General features: G+C 32.5%; 3 protein-coding genes across 3 annotated transcripts; all 3 read right to left on the reverse strand.

Annotated features, from left to right (window-relative positions):
* On the reverse strand, window positions 5,993-8,168 carry LOC104741147 (protein kinase 2B, chloroplastic-like). The gene is made up of 5 exons (XM_019235497.1): window positions 8,154-8,168; window positions 7,414-7,761; window positions 7,181-7,286; window positions 6,896-7,026; window positions 5,993-6,716 (listed from the first exon to the last, which is right to left on the reverse strand). The coding sequence occupies exons 1-5, from the start codon at window positions 8,166-8,168 to the stop codon at window positions 6,105-6,107; spliced, it is 1,212 nt and encodes a 403-aa protein (XP_019091042.1). The 3' UTR covers window positions 5,993-6,104.
* On the reverse strand, window positions 10,530-15,438 carry LOC104743505. The gene is made up of 4 exons (XM_010464576.1): window positions 15,153-15,438; window positions 14,168-14,572; window positions 13,475-14,077; window positions 10,530-10,735 (listed from the first exon to the last, which is right to left on the reverse strand). Exons 1-4 carry the CDS (start codon window positions 15,436-15,438, stop codon window positions 10,530-10,532), a joined length of 1,500 nt encoding a protein of 499 aa, XP_010462878.1.
* Window positions 20,608-21,845, reverse strand: LOC104741148 (homeobox-leucine zipper protein ATHB-23-like). Its single transcript, XM_010461937.1, has 3 exons — window positions 21,514-21,845; window positions 21,063-21,433; window positions 20,608-20,964 (listed from the first exon to the last, which is right to left on the reverse strand). Exons 1-3 carry the CDS (start codon window positions 21,614-21,616, stop codon window positions 20,674-20,676), a joined length of 765 nt encoding a protein of 254 aa, XP_010460239.1. The 5' UTR covers window positions 21,617-21,845; the 3' UTR covers window positions 20,608-20,673.

The following is a 23,635-nucleotide window of genomic DNA, read 5'->3' on the forward strand; positions in this document are numbered from 1 at the left end:
GGGGGGGGGGCACGAAGATATGCTAATTAAAGACATTCTTTGATGTTTTACAACTGTTAAAAAAATGTTCATTGGCCGGTGAGGTTCTACTTGAAGAGATCAAATACTTTAACTTGGCTCATCTTCAGGACAAGATCCTTAATTCTCTCAGATCTTCATGTTAGAATTACTATTTGGTACATAATATCATACTATTCGCCACATATATGAAACAATCCTTTTTATTATAAAATAAACCAAAGCAGGACAAAACGTCAATATATTGACAAAATTCTTGGATTTATTATTGTAGAGAGAATAATGATTTCAACATCTACTAAGAGAATACTAAATTAAACTAGACTATCATCCGCGGTATACCGCAGACAAGTTTTTACATGATTTTTTAATGTATTATTTTAATATTAAATTTTTAATGTACTATTTTGTTAATTTTAGTGTATAATTTGCGGTATACCACACAACAATTCTTGATTAATACAATCTTAATTAAATAAGTTTGATTCGACATATTTTATATTGGTTTTGTTCAAAAAAATAAAATAAAGATTTAGCCCGTATTTAAGTATCATATTAATGATATTTTACTTTTAGTATTATCAATTCAATCCTCTCATATCATATAATCCGTCATATACTATAACTTTGTGTTATTTTGAAAATTTAATATGTTTAAATATTCATAATTTTTTTTAAAAGTTAAGATATATCAGTTATAAATTATAAACTTCTTAAAATTACTACATTTAAAATGATGATTTACTACATTTAAAATTTAAAATAAAAAAGAGATGATAAGAGAATCAAATTATTAAATCTGGAATAAATCTTTTCAATATCTATCTTAATTATAGAATATTATATATATGGATATTTAAAATATTTAATTGTGTTTGGTTGTAAGGATATTTGAGAAAAATGTTAGAATTTCAGATTGAATGCAATATGGTATTACTATTTGGTACATAATATCATACTATCCGCCACATATATGAAACAATCCTTTTTATTATAAAATAAACCAAAGCAGGACAAAATGTCAATATATTGACAAAATTCTTGGATTTATATATTGTAGGGAGAAGAATGATTTCAACATTTACTAAGAGAATACTAAATTAAACTAGACTATGATCCGCGGTATACCGCAGACAAGTTTTTACATGATTTTTTTAATGTATTATTTTAATATTAAAATTTTTAATGTACTATTTTGTTAATTTTAGTGTATAATCTGCGGTATACTGCACAACAATTTTTGATTAATACAATCTTAATTAAATAAGTTTGATTCGACATATTTTATATTGGTTTTGTTAAAATAGTAAAATAAGGATTTAGCCCGTATTTAAGTATCATATTAATGATATTTTACTTTTTATCCTTCTCATGTCATATAATCCGTCATATACTATAACTTTGTGTTATTTTGAAAATTTAATATGTTTAAATATTAATAATTTTATTTTTAAGTTAAGATATATCAGTTATAAATTATAAACTTCTTAAAATTACTAATTTAAAATGATGATTTACTACATTGAAAATTTAAAATAAAAAAAGATGATAAGAGAATCAAAGTTTTAAATCTGTAATAAATCTTTTCAATATCTATCTTAATTATAGAATATTATATATATGGATATTTAAAATATTTAATTGTGTTTGGTTGTAAGGATAGTAGAGAAAAAGTGTCGCAATTATATTAGTATATATATCTGAATTATTATTACCACACAGAAAAACATCATTTAATATTGATGATATGCATGGGGATGTACGTAGTGAGGACAAGCAAGAACAAGTATATATGGGCACTAAATAGTGAGCATATAACAAGAATCTCCTTTATATCTTGTGAAAGCCTTTTTTTTTCTTTAGAAATCATATTATTTTTCTCTACCTCTTTCCTTTAACCCCAATTTGCGTCTATATTCAAAGTGCTTTTCTTGGTGACTATCATCAATCTTTGATCGGTCTCTTTATCTCTGTCACCAATGATATGGGGATATTCTCTAAGCCTTGATAGTATATATATTAGATAAGAAACGTAATTTACTTCCATCTTCATAAACCTTAAAACGAACATCTTAAGCTGAAAACAGTATACTACATCAAAAAATTCATTGTGTGCATCAATTTTGTAAAAGCGTGTGTGCATAAGAGCAATTCATGTCTCTGTGAGAGCATAAAACACAAGTTATAATCCAGTCCAATACCCAAATCAAACCTCCCTAAATTTGATATATAACAAAACTATAATATAAAAGAAGTTTGATACGTGACGTGAAAAGACGATGAAATATGTTACTTTATTTACCATGGTTATTTTTAGTTCATAAAATTTTCTACTTTTATAGAAATTTTAACTTTTAACAATGTCAAGCCCGCTTGAATGATATAAAAAACAAAAAAAACAAAAAAAAATAGCAATCAACGTATGTTAGCAAACCATGTAGAATACAATAATAATCATTCAAACAAATTTAGGCAACCATAAAACCGAGGCAACAGTACACCACTTCAACGCCAAAATGTCACCAAGAGTCCCCCCAAACACTTCAGTGTTGTATATACATAACGAACAAACATTTAAGAAACTCAATGCGTTTTTTGGTGTATCAGCAACAATGAAGCGTTAAAGAGAACTCATGAGAACATTTGACTTGTTTCTTCTTGCTCTGTCCTAACAATGAAACAACACTAACACTACATGCCTATTTATATATAACAATGGAAAGAATCTCCAATGCTTGCTTCCTGTCCAATATGAGAATTTTTATTATGGGACCAACGATCATACATTCTAATCATATAAATAAAGAACGTGTGGATATTTGAAAGATGAATGGAGTCGAAATTTTGAACCTCGTTCTTTGAGATATTTAATTATGTTTTTCTATATTGCATGAAATATTTTTGAAACGACATAAAATTCTTTACATGGACTCTTTCTCTGATATGTCTTTTATCTCCTCTTTTTTAATTACAACTCATCATATTCCCAACATAATCTCCGATCGATGATTTAAAGATGATCTGACCATTTAATCTCCCATACAGTGCGACTTAACACTAAAATAATATGCTATAATATTGTCAGAGAAATGTATATTATTGTATACACTTTTTTTGTTTTCTGTGTTTGCAGTCATGATTAATTATATCATAGTATTCAAGAATATCTTCACTGCAATTTTAACCATATATAGTCTAGTTTTCAATTACATAGAAAATTATTTATAGTCTCTTCCCATCTGCACACAGGTGCATGTGTGTTTACTATATATTACGAGGAGGTATTGAACTTGTATTTTAGAAGATTTGGTGGAATTTTAATATTTTGGAATTTTGAAAGATTTGAGTGAGAATTTAAAAGATTTGAATAGTTTTTAGAATTTTTCTATAAAAAAAATAAAAAGAAATGTGATTATGTGAGATTTTACTAATAAATTTTAGGTGATTTTAGAATATTTTACAACACAAGAAAAGGAAATTTGTTTCCAATAATCTCTCAAGTCATCCTCGTTCCCAGCACAAAATTCACATGATGACGTCTCTCATGGCCTGATTATTATTAGAGCGTTCTCCATCGGCCTTCGGGGTCAACCCATAGTTTTTGTTTAAAAGATGAAACGAATCACAGCTACTGAAAACATATATCTTACACGGAAATCAATCGTTTAAAGATGATGAAACACAAAAGAGATCGGAGTGAGATGAGATGTATAAACTCGGCCACGTACGTCGGTATCTATCTTATCGTTTGTCCAACTTACAAAAAAATCATATATATGATCATCACATGCACTAAAAACATAGCCAACCAAAAAAAACTGCACTTACCTGTTTGATGATCATCACAAGGATAAGAGAAAAAGAAGATTTGGGTGCGTATTAAATTTTTTATGTTTGTTGATTATTGTGTACTTTGTTTAAGATCTTGAGCCTTATTTTAGTGGTGCAGCGGGTGGATTAGCGCACCTTTAGAAGAAGTCTTATAAAAAAAGGGGAAGAGGAAGAGATCTTTGAAATCTTTCAAAATTCCATCTCCGCCACATTTTTCAACTAAAAAAACAATTATTTTTCAGAATCATTTAAAGTAACACTTCTAAAAAGTTTATGATATTTTGAATAACAATGGATTTTAAGTGAAATTTATAAATCATTGATTGAATAACAAGAGATTGTGAATTATTTTATATGATTCTACTTAAATCTTAACTTGAATAACATAACATTTCAATAAATTTTTAAAAATCATCTATTTTAAAAATACTCCAAAATCCTCTAAAATACCAAATTCAATACCCCTCTACCCTTCTTCGTCATACACATATTTCAGTTGATTGATTCTGAAATGACCTATATGACATTTAGCTTTTTTCATGCAATACATTTGTTCCCATATTATACTCATACATATCATGCGGTGCGCCACATATACGTGGCTAGTTAAATTTCTTTTTGCTAGCTTAGTTATTTAAATAAAGAACAATCTACTTAATAAATAAAATCAATAAAATTGGTTTTCATCATATCTTTTATCAAGAGAAGACAAAATGTCAATTTATAAATTATTCAAAACTCACAGATTTTTTTGTAGTTTAATTGATATCAACATCAATAAGCTTTTCTCCATATTATAGTATAATAAGATTTGAGGAGCAGGAGAATGTAGTGAACAAGAGACCGTTATTGATACTAAAAGCATATAGAACATAAAACAGAATGTCTACGTGTTTGCATCCTTTCTATCCTGTGAAAAGCCATAAGGACTTTTCTCCCAAATTCGTATTCTCTTTTACTCTTCCCTTTAACCCAAATTTGCGTCTATATTCAAAATGCATGTCTTGGTCATCACCTTTGATCTTTCTCTTTCTCTGTCTATCCCTGGTGACTGTCATATACATAAAATATAGGGATTGTCCTGCAAAGCATTTAACTATATATAGAAGAGTGACTTCTTCCATCTTCTCAAACCATGCATCAACCTCTTGTATTCATATTTCTACCAATATATGTGTACATGCAAAGCTAAAGTGTACATGAAAACTAGAAACGTCATTCTTGGTTGGATGTCTCCTAGAGTTCCTCTGAGCACTTCATTGGTAATACAATTGTCGTGTATGATGATTACCCACTGAAGTGTTTGGGGGAACTCCCGGACCCATTCAACAAATTTCAACCTAGCAAGACGTTATTAATTTCATTTATACATTTCAGTCTTATATATAATCCATTTTACCTTACTAGATTTTTAAGGTTTTAATTGTTTTTTTAAATGGCTTATAGGTCGATGCATGTGACAACACATTGGCTACGATTTTGTTATATTGACGGCAAAAGAAAAAGAAACAAAACACAGAAAGGTTAAAAGCTCATGAATCTTGACATGGTGGGAGAGTCTAAATTTGACCAAATAAGGTATGTTGTCGATCAAAGAGTGGGATTCGGTTTGGTTTTGGAATTTTGAGTAAAGATAACCAGATATCAAGATAACTATTGTATTTCTTCCATACAGATTTTTGTTTTAGAAAGTCTTCGACGAAAAGCAGTTGATGCACTGTCATCAATCAGGAGGTCAAAATATTTTTATGGTGTCCGTACTTCGTCACCATGATATTTTTTGCAACTCTTCAAGATATGGATTTGGTCATGTGTTACCAAGATTTCTTGTTGTGCTAATATTAGTAATAAGTTAATTACTTTGCGTAAGAGAGCTTTTTTGGTTGTGTTAATTTGGCGCTAATCCTTTGTTAGATTGATGACGAGAATGTAGCTATGCATGAATTATATAAATCAATGAAGCTTGCTAGATCATTCTCTGCATGCCTGTAGCTGAAAATATTATTAATTAAGCCATTAGTCTTTATAATTAAATGTGCAGTTTGTGTAAGATAATATAGTGCTCTTTCATGGTTTTTTTTTTTTGTGTTGTCTTATATTTCTTGTCCTCTTTTAAGAGGGAAAAGGTGTAAGATGTGTTTGTATGTGTATAATGTACGGAAAAGTCAAAAATGCAAATAGACACAGTAGCTCCCTTTCCACAAATAAAGTACATATACACTCAGAAGGCCTAACTATTACCTTCGGTTGCTACTTCACCGAACACGTCGACATCTTATACTAGACAACACCGGATCAGCAAGAGGAGCTCTAACTCTTCGTGTTGCCGATAGAGAAGAGGAAGAAGATGACAATGTCATGACCGATTTTGAAGTAGAACCCGACTTGCACATGATCTCAAACTCTTCAAGAGTAGATAACACATCAGACATATTTGGCCTCAACTTAGCCTCTTGATTAAGACATTGCAACGCAGTATTAGCAGTCAAACAAGCTCCTTTGTGAGAGTACTGTCCTCCAAGCTTTGTGTCCATTATCCTAAACACTTTCCTTTTGTCTCCTAAGTAAGGTTTTGCCCAATCCACCAGATTTCTTTCCACTCCTACTTTCGATTTGTCTAAAGTTGGACGTCCCGATAGTAACTCGAGCAAGACCACACCAAAACTGTAGACGTCGCTTTTGGTCGTTATCCGACCAGTGGCAACGTATTCAGATGCTGCATAGCATCTGAATAAGTTGATACGAATTCGGATGCTGCATAGCATCCGACCCAAGTGAGTTCCCATCACTTGGGTCGATACGTGTGTTCTGTCTCCTGTTGGCCCTTCTTTCGCCAATCCCAAATCAGAAAGCTTCGCATTGAACTCCTACGTAGACATGGACATATAAATCAATCAGAAATGCGCAAGTCAAAACCAAACCATAATATGTTTATAACCTAATTAATTTTATTACTTTAACCAAATTCAACCAAATGCAACAAATACTTTTGTTTGGTTTGCATTAAATCTCAACAAAATACGTAAATGTTGTTATTCAATCGTACCGAATCAAGTAAAATATTGGAGGCCTTGAAGTCTCGATATATGACTTGAGCATCGTGAAGGAAAGCAAGTCCTCTCGCCGCACTAATCGCCACTTTCATCCTTGTTCTCCACGGAATCGGCTCTGCCCCACCTACACAGTATTACAGATTTTTTATTTCAAAATTATTTTATCAATAACATTTTGCAAATCTGTATAGAAAACAGAGGCCCATAACTTTAAAATTCTTTATTACATATAAATTTGTCATTGGTATCCTAATTAGTCTGAGACAGTATATTATTACTTGGGGGACAAGTTTTTACGTCTAAAGAGATGATTCTCCAAGCTTCCCTTTGGCATGTACTCTTACACCAAAAGCCGAATGTAATCACCCTTCGACCAATATCCAATTAGTTTCACAAGATTCTTATGGTGAAGCCTCCCAAGACAATCAACCTCCGCCTGCAAAATCAACGATTTCTTATTTAGGTTTTTATGGCTAAAGGCATATATAGAGGGGTAAATTAACGAGCTTACCAACCACTGCCTGTGTCCTTGAAACCCTTCCTCTTTAAGCTTTTTGACAGCAACGACCATGCCTGAACCTGGTTTTGAAGGCGATAAAGTGCGTTCGTCGATCCATCCTTTGTAGACATAACCAAAACCACCTTCACCGATGACACTATTTGGTCTGAAATTCCTAGTGGCTGTCTTTAGCTCGTTAAACGTAAACGCCTTTAGCGTTGGAGATGCTAAGAGCTCTCCTTCCCTTCTCGGAGTTTGAAGAGACGCGAAACTCCTGTCATCGCTGCAACATGGTTGTTGTATGGTTATGCTTGAAAGCCGAGACGATGGACTTCTTTTGGCAGAGATTCTTTGAGGATCCTGAGGAATCAACACATTTTTTAATCAAATATATATGTCTTAACTCATTTTAGGACTTTATAATCAGATACAATATATAACAACAAGTTGAGAAATCCGAGAGAGGTGTTCTGTAGCATACCACGGTAAGAACCAAAGCAATTTCCCATCAGAGAAATTTCAAAATGGATGCAAGAACTGAAATCAAAAGTATCATATCCGAGAAGTGAGCCTATATACAGAAGGAAGAGATCATATAGATCTTAATGTAAGGTAGAGACCGAAGAAAAGGGTATAATGTAACACAAAGAGAAAATGGGAAGAAGAAACAGAGGATAGAGACAGGGCGATGAACAAAAAGAACATACAAAAGAGAAAAGAAAAGCAAAAGAGATGGTCAAACATAAACAAACGTGTGCGCCACTCATCTCTGATTTGGTCTGCTTTCACTTCCAAAAGATGTATATCCAATATTTACCACGCAACTTAATTCCTTATTTGTTGACATGGAAAAATGTTTGACAAAATATACATCAGCGAAAAATGGTTTAAGGTTTACGTATTGATACGTAGTAATAAATCTATATAATTCATTTATTTTAGTGGTTGACAAAATTGTTTTAGTAATTACGTTAATTTGGTAGTATACTAAAACAATTATACTTAAAAACTCAAAATTGGACATCATAATTTTAGATTTCCTTTTATATTAAAGAAAAGGAAACTATTGAGATTATTTTTTCCTATGTATTCGCCTCTGTATCTCTTCCCTTAATGCACATAAAACTGTTTTGAAATCACGATTATGTGGAAAAAACTCTGTCTGAGGATTGAATGGCTGCCTCACCATGTCGTACCACCTGCTTCATGGGATACGATCCGATTGACAATCAATACAAATCACTATGCTTTGATTTTGATTGGAGATATCCTAGTGTTGATATAGAGGACAAAGTGTTGACTTTGGGAGATGGTAAAGGATGGAGACACATTAAATGTACCCATGGACCTTATAGCCCGATACCACCAAATATATGCATCAGCGGTTTTCTCTACTATGGTGCTTATAGCTTATCCCAAACCAAAGATTCAATTATCGTGTGTTTTGATGTTAGATCTGAGCAACTAAGTTTTATCAAAGCACCTAACGTTGTCATGCAACACACTGTATTTGATTTGTTATGAATATGCATCTGATTTATTATAATTTGGCATGGAACAAACAATTAGTAGGGAGATACCATTGCAAAAATGAAACAACTAAACTTTGCTTTTGCTACAAAATTGGAGGAGGAGTGTAGAGCGGATTGATGACACATCGATAAAATGACTTCTAATCCTTAGTCATCCAAATATGTCCCTAACATTTTGATCGTTAACCAAATTTCTTAGATTTGTTCTTCAAAATATTTATCATTTTTAAATAATGTTTTGTAAAAGGAAACGTGTGTACACAATCAATTCATCATCAAAAGGGGTATAAAGGAACATAAATGTAGTGTTCCTTCCAAATCAAAATTACCTGATGTTTTCGTGAGTTTTATTTGTTTAAACCTATTTGATATTTTCATATTTTAATTAAAAAGTTACTTATATTTGTATAGTTTATGACCGGTTGGTTGATCGTTTGGTCTTCTTCCCTTCTCTTGCATCTTCTTAAAAAGTTCAAGGTAATTTTCAACAGTTTGTACTAATGTTGATTCCACTCCTTTTATTATTAATTAGCACTGGTAATATTATTTTTCAGGTTTAGTTTGCATGTTTTGAGGCTAAGTTAGTTAATTATCCATGTTTGATGACCGACTCTGTGATGCTGATCCATTCTAAATTGCAGGCCTCTATTAGCTAATGAGGATAGTTAGTTATAAGAGATATCCAGAACTTCAAGAAAATAAGGCCGAAGATGCTTTTGACATAGTGATGTAAAAGGAAACAGGGGAGATGGTCGAACTCAAACAGAAACAAACAATTTCAATATGTGTATATGTTACAATTATGCGCCTCTGCCTAGTCTCTTGGAAATTTCATTGCCTTCTCTCTCTCTCTCTCTCAAAGTTTCTCTCCTCTATTCCACAAGACAATCGTTTATACTATGCCATATCTGGTAGTGCTCTATATTTTTCAAGACACAACATATATGTTCGTTTTGCTGTCACCGGAGACGATGATGATGAAATCAAATTCATTTTGTCGTTGCTAGCTTAGCATTCTAATATATTATTGCAATTCATAATCAATCAACATTTAACCTGATTAGTAATGATGTATCTCTTTCTATCCCGAACTAGTCAAACAGAACAAGAAATAAGATTTGATGTAATTGATAGCTTGAATTAGAACAAGGAGGAGATGTTACAATTACAATTACATTTAAACTGATTAGTAATGATGTATCTCTTTCTATCCCGAACTAGTCAAACAGAATTGGAAACAAGATTTGATGCAATTGATAGCTTGAATTAGAACAAGGAGGAGATGTTACAAATACAACTATATAGCTCTCTGCCTAGTCTCTTAGAAATTTCATTAAAATGAAGAGAGGTGAAAAGAGAACGAAAAGAAGAAGCAAAACCTATCATATCCTTCATCCTTGAGCCCAAAAGTCAGTGAAGAATGGTTTGTTCTAGTTCCTCCATGATCAAGGGATCTTCTTTGAGCCAAGGGATCTTTCTAGTTCCTCCATGAACACTACATTGAAGAAGTGATAATTAGAAACAGCAGATGATGAACAGCATATGAAAAGGGGAGAGAATCTGACCTAAAGATCTCAGAGAATCGAGTATTTTGTTTTAAAGATGTTGTAGTCTGAAGCTTTTGATCTCATCGAGAAGATCCTCACGAGACAACACACCCTTGTTGAAGAGTTTTAAAACGTCATAAAAGGCTTGTAGGAGAACTTTGTTGCCATCGAGAGAAAGAAGAATCGTGTATGGTTGAAGGGTTTTGGGCACCATCTTCTTTGAGCCAAAGGATCTCTCAACTTCTTGAATAAAAGCTGCAAAAATCAAATCAATCAAACATAGATGAAATACAGAAAACTCATAAATGAAAAAACATAGATGAATTCGCCATTTTTGATTAATAATTACAGTGAAATATTTAATAAAGAGTTTTTTAAGAAAATATCGCTTTGTTTACAAATCATCTTCCAAGACTGTTTAATAGATTCAAAAAGATCCTGACCGTCGTTTCAAATGATGAACATGAGGATGATACCATTTTTAACTAATGTCAAATAATAATAATAAACTCATTTTCGGAAATAAGATTATTAACGTTAGAAGAAATAATTAGTAACTATCATTATTAATGATTAAATAAATTGAACTAAAAAAAAACTTTAGAGTCTGTTAATACATAAAATAGTAATGATCGTTAATGAAAAGAGCAGAAATGGAATCTTTAAATTTGAGAGAATCAAAGATCTTGTCCTGAAGATGAACCAGACTAAACTATCTGATTTTGTTATCTCCTAGTGATTGAATCCTAGTGATTGAAGAATCTTTGGAGGAAATCAACTATTATTCAAAAAATTTGTTGAGTCTTGAAAAGTTTCAAGATGGACAAACTAAATCTTCATCTTAAAGAGAAATCGCATAAGGGCAAAGTGAATTTGAAAATTTAGGTGAAAAAATCAAAGTATTTTGACTTGTTCATTTTCCTGATGAAATTCTAAATTCTCTGAAACTATCAAGTTTAAATCTGCTTCATTATTTTCCGTATCATTCTCTCTTCATGTAAATCGATTTACGGATTGTTATAAATGGTTTTGGCAAAATTTCTTGAAGAGCTAGATAATTGTGACATATCTATTAATGGATTTTTGAATAGATATTGGTTGAAATAGATAAATATTTAGGTTAATGTTAATTTATATTTTATTATAATTATTATTTAAATACTATAAATTAAATTAATGGTAAAGAATTATAAAAATACACATATTTAGTTATATCAATAATGTTTTTTTTCTAGTTAGTACTCAAATCATACATCAATCGTTTGTCAATATTCAAGAATATAAAGTAATCACATCTCATCTGAATTCGCTTTATAAAACTATACGTGAGATATGAAATGAAATATCTTATTTTTCTCTTCAATAAGCATTTGGAGCATTTTACTAACTAGTCACTATTCCTTTATGATAAGTGATACTAGTTTTTGGAATAAGGCTGAATTAATGTGATAACCGTTTGTTGGCCTAACTAAGTCTAGTGCATTCAAAAACAATATAAAATTTATTCCATAAAATATGTATATAGGTTGATAGTCCCTCCAAAATATTATGCACTCATGACTCTAAAGTTGTTGTTTTTCTGATGAATAGTTGATAGCCACTCGTTAATATAGATATTTATAAGATTTATTCCAGATTTTAAAAAATTATTCTCCTATCATCTCTTTTTTATTTTAAATTTTAAATGTAGTGAATCATCATATAATACAAAAAGTTAATAAAAATGTATATTTTTCTGCATATATTGTGATTTGAATTTTTTTAAAATGAACATATATTACTCAATTAATATAAAAAGTGTGTGTTCAACATATATATATATAGAGTAAATTTACCGTATATAGTAAATTATAAAATTTTAAGAAGTTTATAATTTAAAACTTATATATCTAAAATTAAGAAAAAATTTAAAATTATGAATATTTAAACATATTAAATTTTCAAAATAACACAAACGAGTTACATTACATGACAGGTTATATGACATGACATAATTGAATTGATAATACTAAAAGATAAAATATCATTAATATGATACTTCAATACCGATTAAATCCTCATTTTACTATTTTAACAACACCAATATAAAAAATATCGAATCAAACTGATTTAATTAATATTATATTAAACAAATTTGTTGTGCGGTATACCGCAAATTATATAGTAAATCACTAAAATTAACAAAATAGTATGATATAAGATTGGAATCACTCCAACTTAAGATCACACAAGGATCAAGAGATTCCAAGCTTATCTTGCGGAAGGTGGAATTCACCACTGGCTCTGAAGCACTCTCTCGTGAATCAAGGGGTGGTACGATGGATAGATGGGTGATTGACTCGCTCAATCGGTGGGATAATCGACTCGCTCGATCAATGAACGAATGAAGGATGTTGATTCACTCAACAAATTTAATCTGCAGGGTTCTGAAGCACTAAGTGAATCAGTCACAAAGAACTAAAGAACAAAGCAATACAAAGACTCAAACTTTGTAAAGAAAAAAACGTTTCTATTAATTTTTAAAATGATCAAGGGTCATTTACAAATGAACGAACTAACGAGCATATATAGGCTCAGCTACACGTTCTAGTGTTCTAAAACAAGAAAGAAATTGCAACAATTAATGAAAATATGATCGTTGGACCATTATGTGTAGAATCAGTCCAAATAAGGCAAGAAGATGTGTCTTGTATCTCGTTAACTTGGGGAGGAACTGGTGACGTCTTGGAAGCTTCTTGGTCACTTTTGGTAACTCAAATATGCACAAGAATAGAATAGGAAGTAGTCGTTGTGCATTGATGACAATCAGGTCCGAAAAAGGCAAGTAATAATATTGACTCCGCCTGATCCAATGGCTATTATTTCTTGTGAATATCCTCCAAATATTCTTTGATGGTTTTAGAGGTACTCCTGGTTTCCATATGTATCTTTGGGACACGTCCAAGTGAAGGTAAATGAAAGTTTCCTTATTTGGCTTCAAGTAGATCAATGAACATGATTCAAAGGGTGGTTTAGACTTGGGTCTTCTCTTGAGTTGTTCTCCATGGGCTGGGGACTTGTGGTGAATCAAATAGGTGTGTGGGCTTCCTCTAGGGCTGGTCCAAGTGTCAAAAGGCCGAAACTCTTCATAGCTTGCAATGATGTCTGATTCATCTGCGAGTAGTTTAGCATGTCTGTCAGCGAGTAGTTCAAAAGGTCCAGCGAGTAGTCCAACAAGTACTTCAGCTATGACTTCTTGTGTCATCTTTGAATCAGATGAATGGTAAGTGATTCCTTGACGATTTGGTGTTGCCTCATTAAAAACCTTTCTAGGTAAATCTAGTGGGAAAAACCCTAGACAAGGGAAAAAAAGTGCAACAGTCATATCCCAACAATGAGATAATTTGACTTGTTGATGCTTGATCCCTCTTGAACCATTGGACTCTTTAGGGTTAATTTGATGATGAATAATTAACCCTTCTCTTTGTGATTGATCAGAACTCCATTTGGGAAAAGATTCTCCAAGATGTTCTTCGTGGACCGGTTTGGTGTGTGGACTGGTTGGTTCGCCATACTCTCGGTTTGGTTTAGTTCTGATGTCTGCATCATACCCTCTCCCTTGAAAAAGTTTCGTCCTTGAAACTGTACAATCTGCACCAAGAGAAAGCAAATTAGCTTTCATTCGATTTTGGGAGTTTAGGGTCTTACCTCGGTATGGTTTTGGTTTTGTGATGTGTGGTGCATCAAGTTGCTCTCCTTTGAGCAAGAAAGATAGGATCATGCCTTGGTTTTGATCTGGTATCATGGTTGATGTTGTAGTGTCCTTAGCTCCTCCTTGGATCTGAGCTTGAGCTTTGAGATCCGGTGGTTCCTGTTTAATTAAACAAGATTTCGGGAATCTTCTAGTCTCCTTAAGGAATGGGGTGATCACCAATGGTGCTGATTTACCCCGGTTTTGATTTGGAATATTTATGGGTCTTTTCATCTCCGATATATTGCTTTTATGATCCTCTCTTGTACCAGCAATGTTGTTGACACTTTTGGCGAAGAACAAGTGTATTATTACAGCCATGAGATCAATACAAACATGTAAAGGTTTGAACCATTTCTTTTCTACAAAGTATAGCATTAAGTATATCACAAAGTGAATCAACTATTCGGTATGTATTAATAAAAGAAACTGGTTCAATAGGTTTATTTAAAGAACCTATATTTTTCTCACACTCTTTAGTTTTTAATAAGTTTATAATCACATCATTCAAATTATTAGAAATAAATTGAAATAATGGGTTACTTACTTGACATAGTTCATCGATTAGTGTATCATTCAAAATCAACAAGGTTGGTTGATTTAATGTTTGATCCGGTGGTTCTTCTTGCAGCAAGATGTTGTTTGTGTCAACTTCATCTTCTCTAGTGGCTAGTTTGCTCAACTTAAGCTCTGGATTTGATTCCATGTTATCACGCCTTTTGAGTTTCTCTGTTTGCTCCAAACTTAAGATCATGTTGCACGTGGCCTCTCGCTCATCATTATACACGTATGTGGTACATGTATCTTGCTTGACACTTAAGGATAAAATCAAGTGAATTATGCTTGAAGTTAAATCATTTAAAACAAAGTGTTTGAAGCTGCGATCAATTGTTAAATTATTCCAATATCGAACAAGATCATTTGTTTTACTTACTAGAGTACCATGTAGAGTGCTTGATATCAACTTAGCCTTAATGAGGGTGATCTTAAAAGCAAGATCAGGTGGTGTTGAACTTGGTTTTATCTCCACACGTGTCTTAAGGGTTGCTTGCTCATACTCCTTATTTCGGTAATCTTGTGAAGATGTTGTTTCCAAAAGTTGCTCCTCAAAACTTGTGTCATTCTCAACTTCCTTTGAAGTTGCTTCCTTGTAGACTACCTCTTTAGATGTGTCATCCATGCTAAAACATTGACCTGCATCACTACCCCTTGGCAAAGACAAGCGCATTATTCTAGAATTGGAAGTTTCTAAATTTGATGTTGATAAACAATCATTTGAACAAGATGCATTCAGTTTTAATTCTAGCAAGGTGACATCTTCTACTTGTCTTTCAGGACATGTTGCAGCAAAATGACCTCTCTTATGACATCTATAGCATGTCGATTCACTTGACTTTGAAAAATTAAAGGACTTACCTTGTTGAGTTTGTCTCGCGGTTCAAGTGAAGGTGTGGGATCCAATTTTCCTTTTGCACCTGTACCTTTCTCATACTTTTTGGATGAAAGAAAGTGCATCACGTGGTCAAGTTGTTGATAAAAATTAAGCTCAGTTTTCGTGTCACTTACATTGGCGGAATTTTGATCTGGGTTTTGATTTGAACTAACACGCTGGTGTGTAGTCTTCTCTCGACTTGGTTCCTTTGAAGAGTAAGTGTTTTGACTAGGCTGGGACAGAATTTGAGGTGCATATCTCTCCCTCATAAGCAGCTTTAGTTGCCCCCATGTTTTGGGTGATGGCTCCTTAAACCTTCGTCTAACTTTTACTTCTTGGTTCCACCAAAGACTTGCGTTTCCCATGAGTTCTTCAAGACAGTATTTGAGTCTTTCTTCTTTGGGAATGAAATAGTACTTAAAGTATATGTCCATGTTGAGTTCCCATTGTGGATAATCTCTTTTGTGTCCTGAAAACTCAAAACTCTCAGGTCCAAAATATTTATAACCATTGTTTAGAGATAACCTGAAATTTGTCTTGTAGGTCTGGTTGGGATTTGATAGCAATGGGTCTTTGCTAGTGCCATGTTTGAGCTCTCCTCCTCTTAGCTTACTGGCCCTTGCATCTCTCTCAGCTAGGGGATCACGTCAACCACTTGGAGGTGGTCTAAGTCACATTGATCCTCTTTGAGTCACTTCATGTACCACTTGTGAGTTTGTACGCAAGTATTTGTCTCTCGGTTTTGCTTGACATGAGGATGTAGGCACTTGGTGTGACAAGATGTGATGGTTAGAATTCTGTTTTCGCCTTTGAGGACATCGATAATGGTAGTCCTTCGTTGTTTCTCTATCATACTCCATGCCTTCTCTCTTCTTGAAGTGATTATCATTTCCTGAAAAAGACATAATTGGGGTCAGTGGAGATTTTGAACCATGTCTATAAAAATCATCTTTAAATTTGATCCATGGTTTAGAATAGCCTTTATTGGTGTTGTATGAGTCGGGTGGTTCTGGGTCTGGTGCTTCACAATCTGGTTCATCCCTTGAATCAGAAGTTGAACTACCATCTTGTTGCCACAAAATAGCTTCATAGTTTTCTTCCTCATCCGACGTGACTTGATAGAGCTTTTCTCCTTCGATTTCTTCATCCGAATAAAACTCAATAGACTTCATGTTTGCTCTGGTGTTCGTGATAGAAGAATCTTGCACAAGCAAAAGAAAGATGTATCAAAAGTAAATCAACAAATAAGGAATAAGAGACAAAATAGAAATGATTTTTTTTTTTTACGAAATCCAAAAAATTCAAATAACAAAATGAAAAATCAATTTTAATATAAATATATATATATATATATATATATATATTTTGAGTTTTTTTTTAAATATAAAATTCGAAAATTAACTAAAATAACAAATGATATGTTTTTATGGCTTTTTTTTAATAAATAGGGAATTAAATAATAAACTGAATCAAATAACTCTTTTTTTTAAAACTGAAGCAAATAAACAAGAGAAAGCAAGAAATAAATTTTTTATTTGGTTTTAGGTTTTATAATAAACTGAAACAAAAATTAAAAAAGATATAGGTTGAAGAGATACAACCTTGGGGTAGGAGCTTTCGAAGCTCTGATACCAGATGATATAAGATTGGAATCACGAGTTGGCTCTGAAGCACTCTCTCGTGAATCAAGGGGTGGTACGATGGATAGATGGGTGATTGAATCGCTCAATCGGTGGGATAATCGACTCGCTCGATCAATGAACGAATGAAGGATGTTGAAATACTCAACAAACTTAATCCGCAGGGTTCTGAAGCACTAAGTGAATCACTCACAAAGAACTAAAGAACAAAGCAATACCAAGACTCAAACTTTGTAAAGAAGAAAACGTTTCTATTACTTTTTAAAATGATCAAGGGTCATTTACAAATGAACGAACTAATGAGCATATATAGGCTCAGCTACACGTTCTAGTGTTCTAAAACAAGAAAGAAATTGCAACAATTAATGAAAATATGATCGTTGGACCATTAAGTGTAGAATCAGTCCAAATAAGGCAAGAAGATGTGCCTTGTATCTCGTTAACTTGGGGAGGAACTGGTGACGTCTTGGAAGCTTCTTGGTCACTTTTGGTAACTCAAATATGCACAAGAATAGAATAGGAAGTAGTCGTTGTGCATTGATGACAATCAGTGGGAAGTAATAATATTGAATCCGCCTGATCCAATGGCTATTATTTTTTGTGAATATCCTCCAAATATTCTCTCGTGGTTGTAGAGGTACTCCTGGTTTCCATATGTAGCTTTGGGACACGTCCAAGTGAAGGTAAATGAAAGTTTCCTTATTTGGCTTCAAGTAGATCAATGAACATGATTCAAAGGGTGGTTTAGACTTGGGTCTTCTCTTGAGTTGTTCTCCATGGGCTGGGGACTTGTGGTGAATCAAATAGGTGTGTGGGCTTCCTCTAGGGCTGGTCCAAGTGTCAAAAGGTTGATACTCTTCATAGCTTGCAATGATGTCTGATTCATCTGCGAGTAGTTCAGCATGTTTGTCAGCGAGTAGTTCAAAAGGTCCAGCGAGTAGTACAACAAGTACTTCAGGTATGACTTCTTGTGTCATCTTTGAATCAGATGAATGGTAAGTGATTCCTTGACGACTTGGTGTTGCCTCATTAATAACCTTTTTAGGTAAATCCAGTGGGAAAAACCCTAGACAAGGGAAAAGGAGTGCAATAGTCATATCCCATCAATGAGATAATTTGACTTGTTGATGTTTGATCTCTCTTGAACTATTGGACTCCTTAGGGTTAATTTGATGATGAATAATTAACCTTTCTCTTTGTGATTGATCAGAACTCCATTTAGGAAAAGATTCTCCAAGATGCTCTTTGTGGACCGATTTGGTGTGTAGACTAGTTGGTTAGCCATGCTCCCGGTTTGGTTTAGTTTTGATGTCCGCATCATAGTATATTAGTAAAATTAGTATAAAAAAAAGTATATTAATAAAAAAATAAAAAAAATTGTTTTACGGTATATTGCGCAGGTCATAATCTAGTTCACTTCATAGATGAGATGAGTTCTTGCGAAAATTGGTTTCTAAAGTCCAACTTGGTTTCGGCATTTGTGTATACATATATTTATAAACCTAAAATTTATTCCAATTTCGACCATTATTGACAAAAGTAAAATACCTTTTTTTTTTTAATGTTCACAAAGGAAAATACTATTAAAGTGCATTGCAAAGTGAAATGCCAACGAATGATTTTTTTGCCAACTCTTTAAACAAAGTCCAAAACATTGAACCGCTATCTTTTATGTCATTGCCAGTCACATGCATTTCAATCCCAACTCTCTCTTTTTTTTTCCTTTTTTCTTTGTCTCTTTCCTGTTTCTTTTCTTGAAATGCTATGTTAATTATCAGCAAAATAGGCATATTTTACAATAGATAATCATTACCGATAAGAAAATGGGAGTAAATAAAAATAATGTTTGTTATATATTAGTAATAGAACAAATGAAATGGGACCAAATTTATGGAACAAATGAAATGTAAAACTCCATCCAATTAAGGATTAATTCATACTTTCCGCATTACGTTCCTGCCGGTCATCTATGTTCGGATTGTCCATTGGAAGTGAGTACTTAATTAGGGAACTAAACCTCCATGCACATGGCCACATACCTAGTTATTCTTTACAGGTAATTAATAATTTTGTTAGACTCATAAAATTAATATTTGTTAAGTTTTTTAAAAGAGTTGTTCTTAGAGGAGTGGAATTGCGTGTTGGCATTTGTAGAACTGTCACCCTAAATGCCAAAGATTTTAAATTTTCGAATAAGAAAATATCATTAGAAAAGTACTGCAGTAACCTATAAAACATTAGATTAAGGAGAATGCACATGATCCCATGAAGATTCTTGAATTAATTAAATCCAAAATAGCGCATTTGACAAGCTTAATCTCCCCTAGGTGTTTGGTTGTCAACGTTATATATATATATATATATAATAGTATAATACGAAGATCAAATCCTCTTGCCTTCATATTCTGTCGCTTTCTTGTTCCCCAATCAATTTTGTTATAACCCCATCTCTTCGTAAACTAATCACTATAACTTTTCCATCCTTCCACAAGCTTTTTAATTTTTATTGCCGTGGTTAATGTAACTCTTTCAGTTTTACTTTACGTGTCAACATATGTCTTGTTACACATATATATATCGCATTCCTCCTGTATACTTTCTCATTCCATAAAAGTATAAAACGGTAAAGATGGTTTAAAGTTTTTGTAAGAGATAGCTTATAAGTCTGATATAATTTATTTTGGAGTCGTCGCCTCGTCGGGCGATGTCAGTGTCGATGAAAGGGTAAAAAGTGTTGGGTCCATTTTCAGAAAGGAGAATGACCACTTTCCAACCCTATTTGTCCTCATCCTCTCCTCGGAATCTGTAAAATTGATGCTCTTTCTTTCACACTTTTTTCACATTTACTTGAACCGTACCCAACTTATATGATTTCTACAGTTCAAGACTGCTACAGTCTATAAATGGAATTCATAATCAATATTTAATAGTAAGGTCTCGTAATTATTCATTTACCTATTTAAGAATAATATTCTCCTTCATTTTGTTGTAGTGTTTTATATTTTTTCACCCGACAGAGCGATTTATGACATAAGCATAATTTGTTTCACGGAAAAGTCTTTTCTGGTGGATTTTAATTTTTTTTTTTAATTTCTTAGCGTTTCTGTATATGAGTTGTACGATATATACAACCACATGGTTCAGGCTTTTTTTTTTATTGTCTAATCATCGGTCCTACATATGATTGATTAATTATTATATTATATGATGAATATTCCGCATATTATTTTACATCATATTACCAAAAAAAAGCTAGTCTGATCTTTTGCTTATGCATATAGCTAGACTAATCATAGATTCTTGAAACATGAATGGGATCATCTGATCACTTAAAAAAAAACGAGAATGTTAAAATTTAATTTGATACAAAAAATAATAATCGAACCACAATTCAGTTGTAATGTTGCTGCTCAAGCCATGGCCAAAACCCAGACTGGTCATCAATTCCACAGAACATGTTACTGATACTGTTCTCTTCTTTCACCATTCTCTGTTCTGAAGATAAATTCTGAAAGAACTGCATCGTTGTAGCTGTCGGTGGATGGCCTAGAGCAAATTGACTGTCGATCTCTGGTGGTCTGATGTCACCAGAAATGTTCTCACTTCTGTCACTACAAGAACCTTCTGTTTCTTTGTTCAGATTGATTGATTCTATTGGTTCTCTGCTTTTCAATGCCATTACCTGCATAATTTAATAGAAACCCATCTAAGAAAGAACTAAGAAACAGAGCTGAGCTTGAATCTTTTGTTGTGTTATGAAATATGAATTTTCTTGTATACCTGAGCTTGAAGCTTTTGGTTTTGAGATTGAAGAACTTCGTTCTCATCTCTAAGACTCTCGAATTGACGCTTAAGTATGTCGTAGTCTTTCTCGAGCTGTTTTGTCTTGGATCGAGCTCTTCTGTTTTGGAACCAAATAGCGATTTGTCTAGGTTGTAATCCCAAGGCACGAGCCAGCTCTATTTTTCGATCTGACTCGAGTTTGTTACCAATCTCGAAGTTCTTCTCTAGCGTCTTCAATTGCTCCATGTTCAGTCTCCTCTTCTTCTTTCCCATCTTAGATCCATCGTCTGAGTACTCTTCCTCTCCGTTCATCTCTAAATTGCAAAACCCTTGTACGTTGTTCATTGGAGATCTCTTACCTAGAAATCCTGAAAACAGAGCAGATCGTGAGAAGCAAAAACAGAGGATTTGAAAAAGTTTAAGAAAAGGTGTTATGCGGTGTATGTACCGTTGAAGTCTTGAAGGAGTTGGGGATGATCTTCTTCTTGTTGTTGATGGTTTTGGAGACTGAAATTTGCAGGGAAGAAAGCTAAGCTATTATTACAAGACATGTCTCTTGTTGGTTGTTTTGTTATTTCTCCACCACCTTAGAGAAAGAAAATTAAACAAAGAAGACGAAGGATGGTGGTGAAATGAATCGGGTTAGACTATACACCACTTATAGGCTAAATACTAGCTAGGCTAGGCTAGAAATTTGTTTTCCTTTTCTTTTCTTTTCTTTATTATATGAGTATATAAAATAGGAGACAAGACTCAAAGCCGATAAGAGACAGAGAGAGAGAGATGATTATACTACGTTCACGTTGTCTGAGTATATAGCCATATAGGTATTGGAGAGGGTGGATATGGGCTTGTGCATTGTATGTATCCAACCTGTTAGATTAGGGGTATTGTAGATTAGAGATGGATTTTTTTGTGCAAAATTGTTTAGATTGTTTATTATGGTTCTTTACAACAAAATAGATTATACATTGATTTGGTTATGTGATATTTTGATAAGGTACTTTGAGTAAATTATATAAGATAAACTTTTGATTTTTATAAATACCCTTACCAATTTCTATCCAAAAAGAATTGGATTTAAAAATATAAGACATCAAAATACTAATATTTTCACCATAATATTAGAGTTAAATAGATTTTTCTTTCAACAACATACATTATATCGATTTAAATTTGGATGCTTGCACAACAATGCCACAAGTTATTAGAATATTATTTCTGTCTTGAACTAAAACTTGTGATTTTGGTCGTCAAAGTAGAGAGTATATGCAAAGCAAATTCGTAGCTAGCCCTACATGGATACTACTAGTCTATGTCTCTATGACATGAAAGCAAACTCTTAAGGCCCTACATGGTAATTCTCACTAGTCTATGATATGATTAGACATCTTCTTTTACAAAGCCTTTTTACAGAACATGAGGTTTTTTTCTCTGTGGTAGGTAAACATACTTTCCGGGAACAAGATTTCTTCATCACTACAGATTGTGTTTTGACACAAAGCCCACTTTTAAAGGCGAGGCTGGTCTCTTCCTTTTTCATTTTTTTTCTAAGATTCGAATTATCAACTTTCTTAGACATTTGGTCGGACTTATGATAAAATACTTTAACAACTACTGTACATATTAGTCGCCCCTATCAAATTATTTTTTCTATTCTAAAAGTTTTACAAATTGTGTTTAAATGTTTATGAATTACCTCGAGTTACTAAAAGCACACATATAACAGTACTGTTTCTTGTATGAATATTTTTATGTTCCATGAGATTTGAAAAAGTGCAATTTTTAATATGTTCTCTAAGAATACTTACAGATAGATGATGAAATCTAACGGTATACAATCAAACACATTTATATGTATATACTATATAGATATGGACATGTCTCTTTGAGGATCGGGTTGTTTCTTTACGTTTAGGTTTGTATTTTTATGTTATAATCTTCTAACTAGGTGATACCCCGTGTTACAGCACAGGATTATATATTTTGTTAGTTACTTTTTTTTTGTAATTTGTATTTTTATAATATAGTTTTTTATTTTGACTTATTTTCGTTGTTTATATAGTGTTTATTTGTATATTTAGGTTTATACAGTAAATTGAAAATCGTAATAGAGTAAGTAGTTTGTAAAATGTAGCTTTTCACGGAAACAAACACACCGCAATATCGGATAGTATTTTTGTAAGAGGATGAGTTTTTTTTTATTTTGGTTTGTCGTCAAAAGAGGAGAAGTTGCTTGTTAAATTTTAGTGTGAGATATTTCAATAGTTAGGAAACCATTGTATTTATAGTGAGTTAGGTATATTTAGGTTATCATTTAGAAGTTAATATTTGATATATCAAATCTCAGCAAAATTGTAAAAAACCAATTTAATTTATAGTTTGATAAAAATACATGTTTTAACGGGTTTAACTCAAACTTTTTTATATTTTAAAATTTTTAAGAGTAAAAATATTAATATTACTTAAATATTTTATAGACTTAAATATATTACAATATTTTAAACTTTCGACGGAGTTCAAATATTTATAATAATTTAAACATTCTATTAAAAAAAATATTTATAATC

Source organism: Camelina sativa, chromosome 14 (assembly GCF_000633955.1).
Source record: "Camelina sativa cultivar DH55 chromosome 14, Cs, whole genome shotgun sequence".
In the NCBI taxonomy this organism is placed as follows: domain Eukaryota; kingdom Viridiplantae; phylum Streptophyta; class Magnoliopsida; order Brassicales; family Brassicaceae; genus Camelina; species Camelina sativa.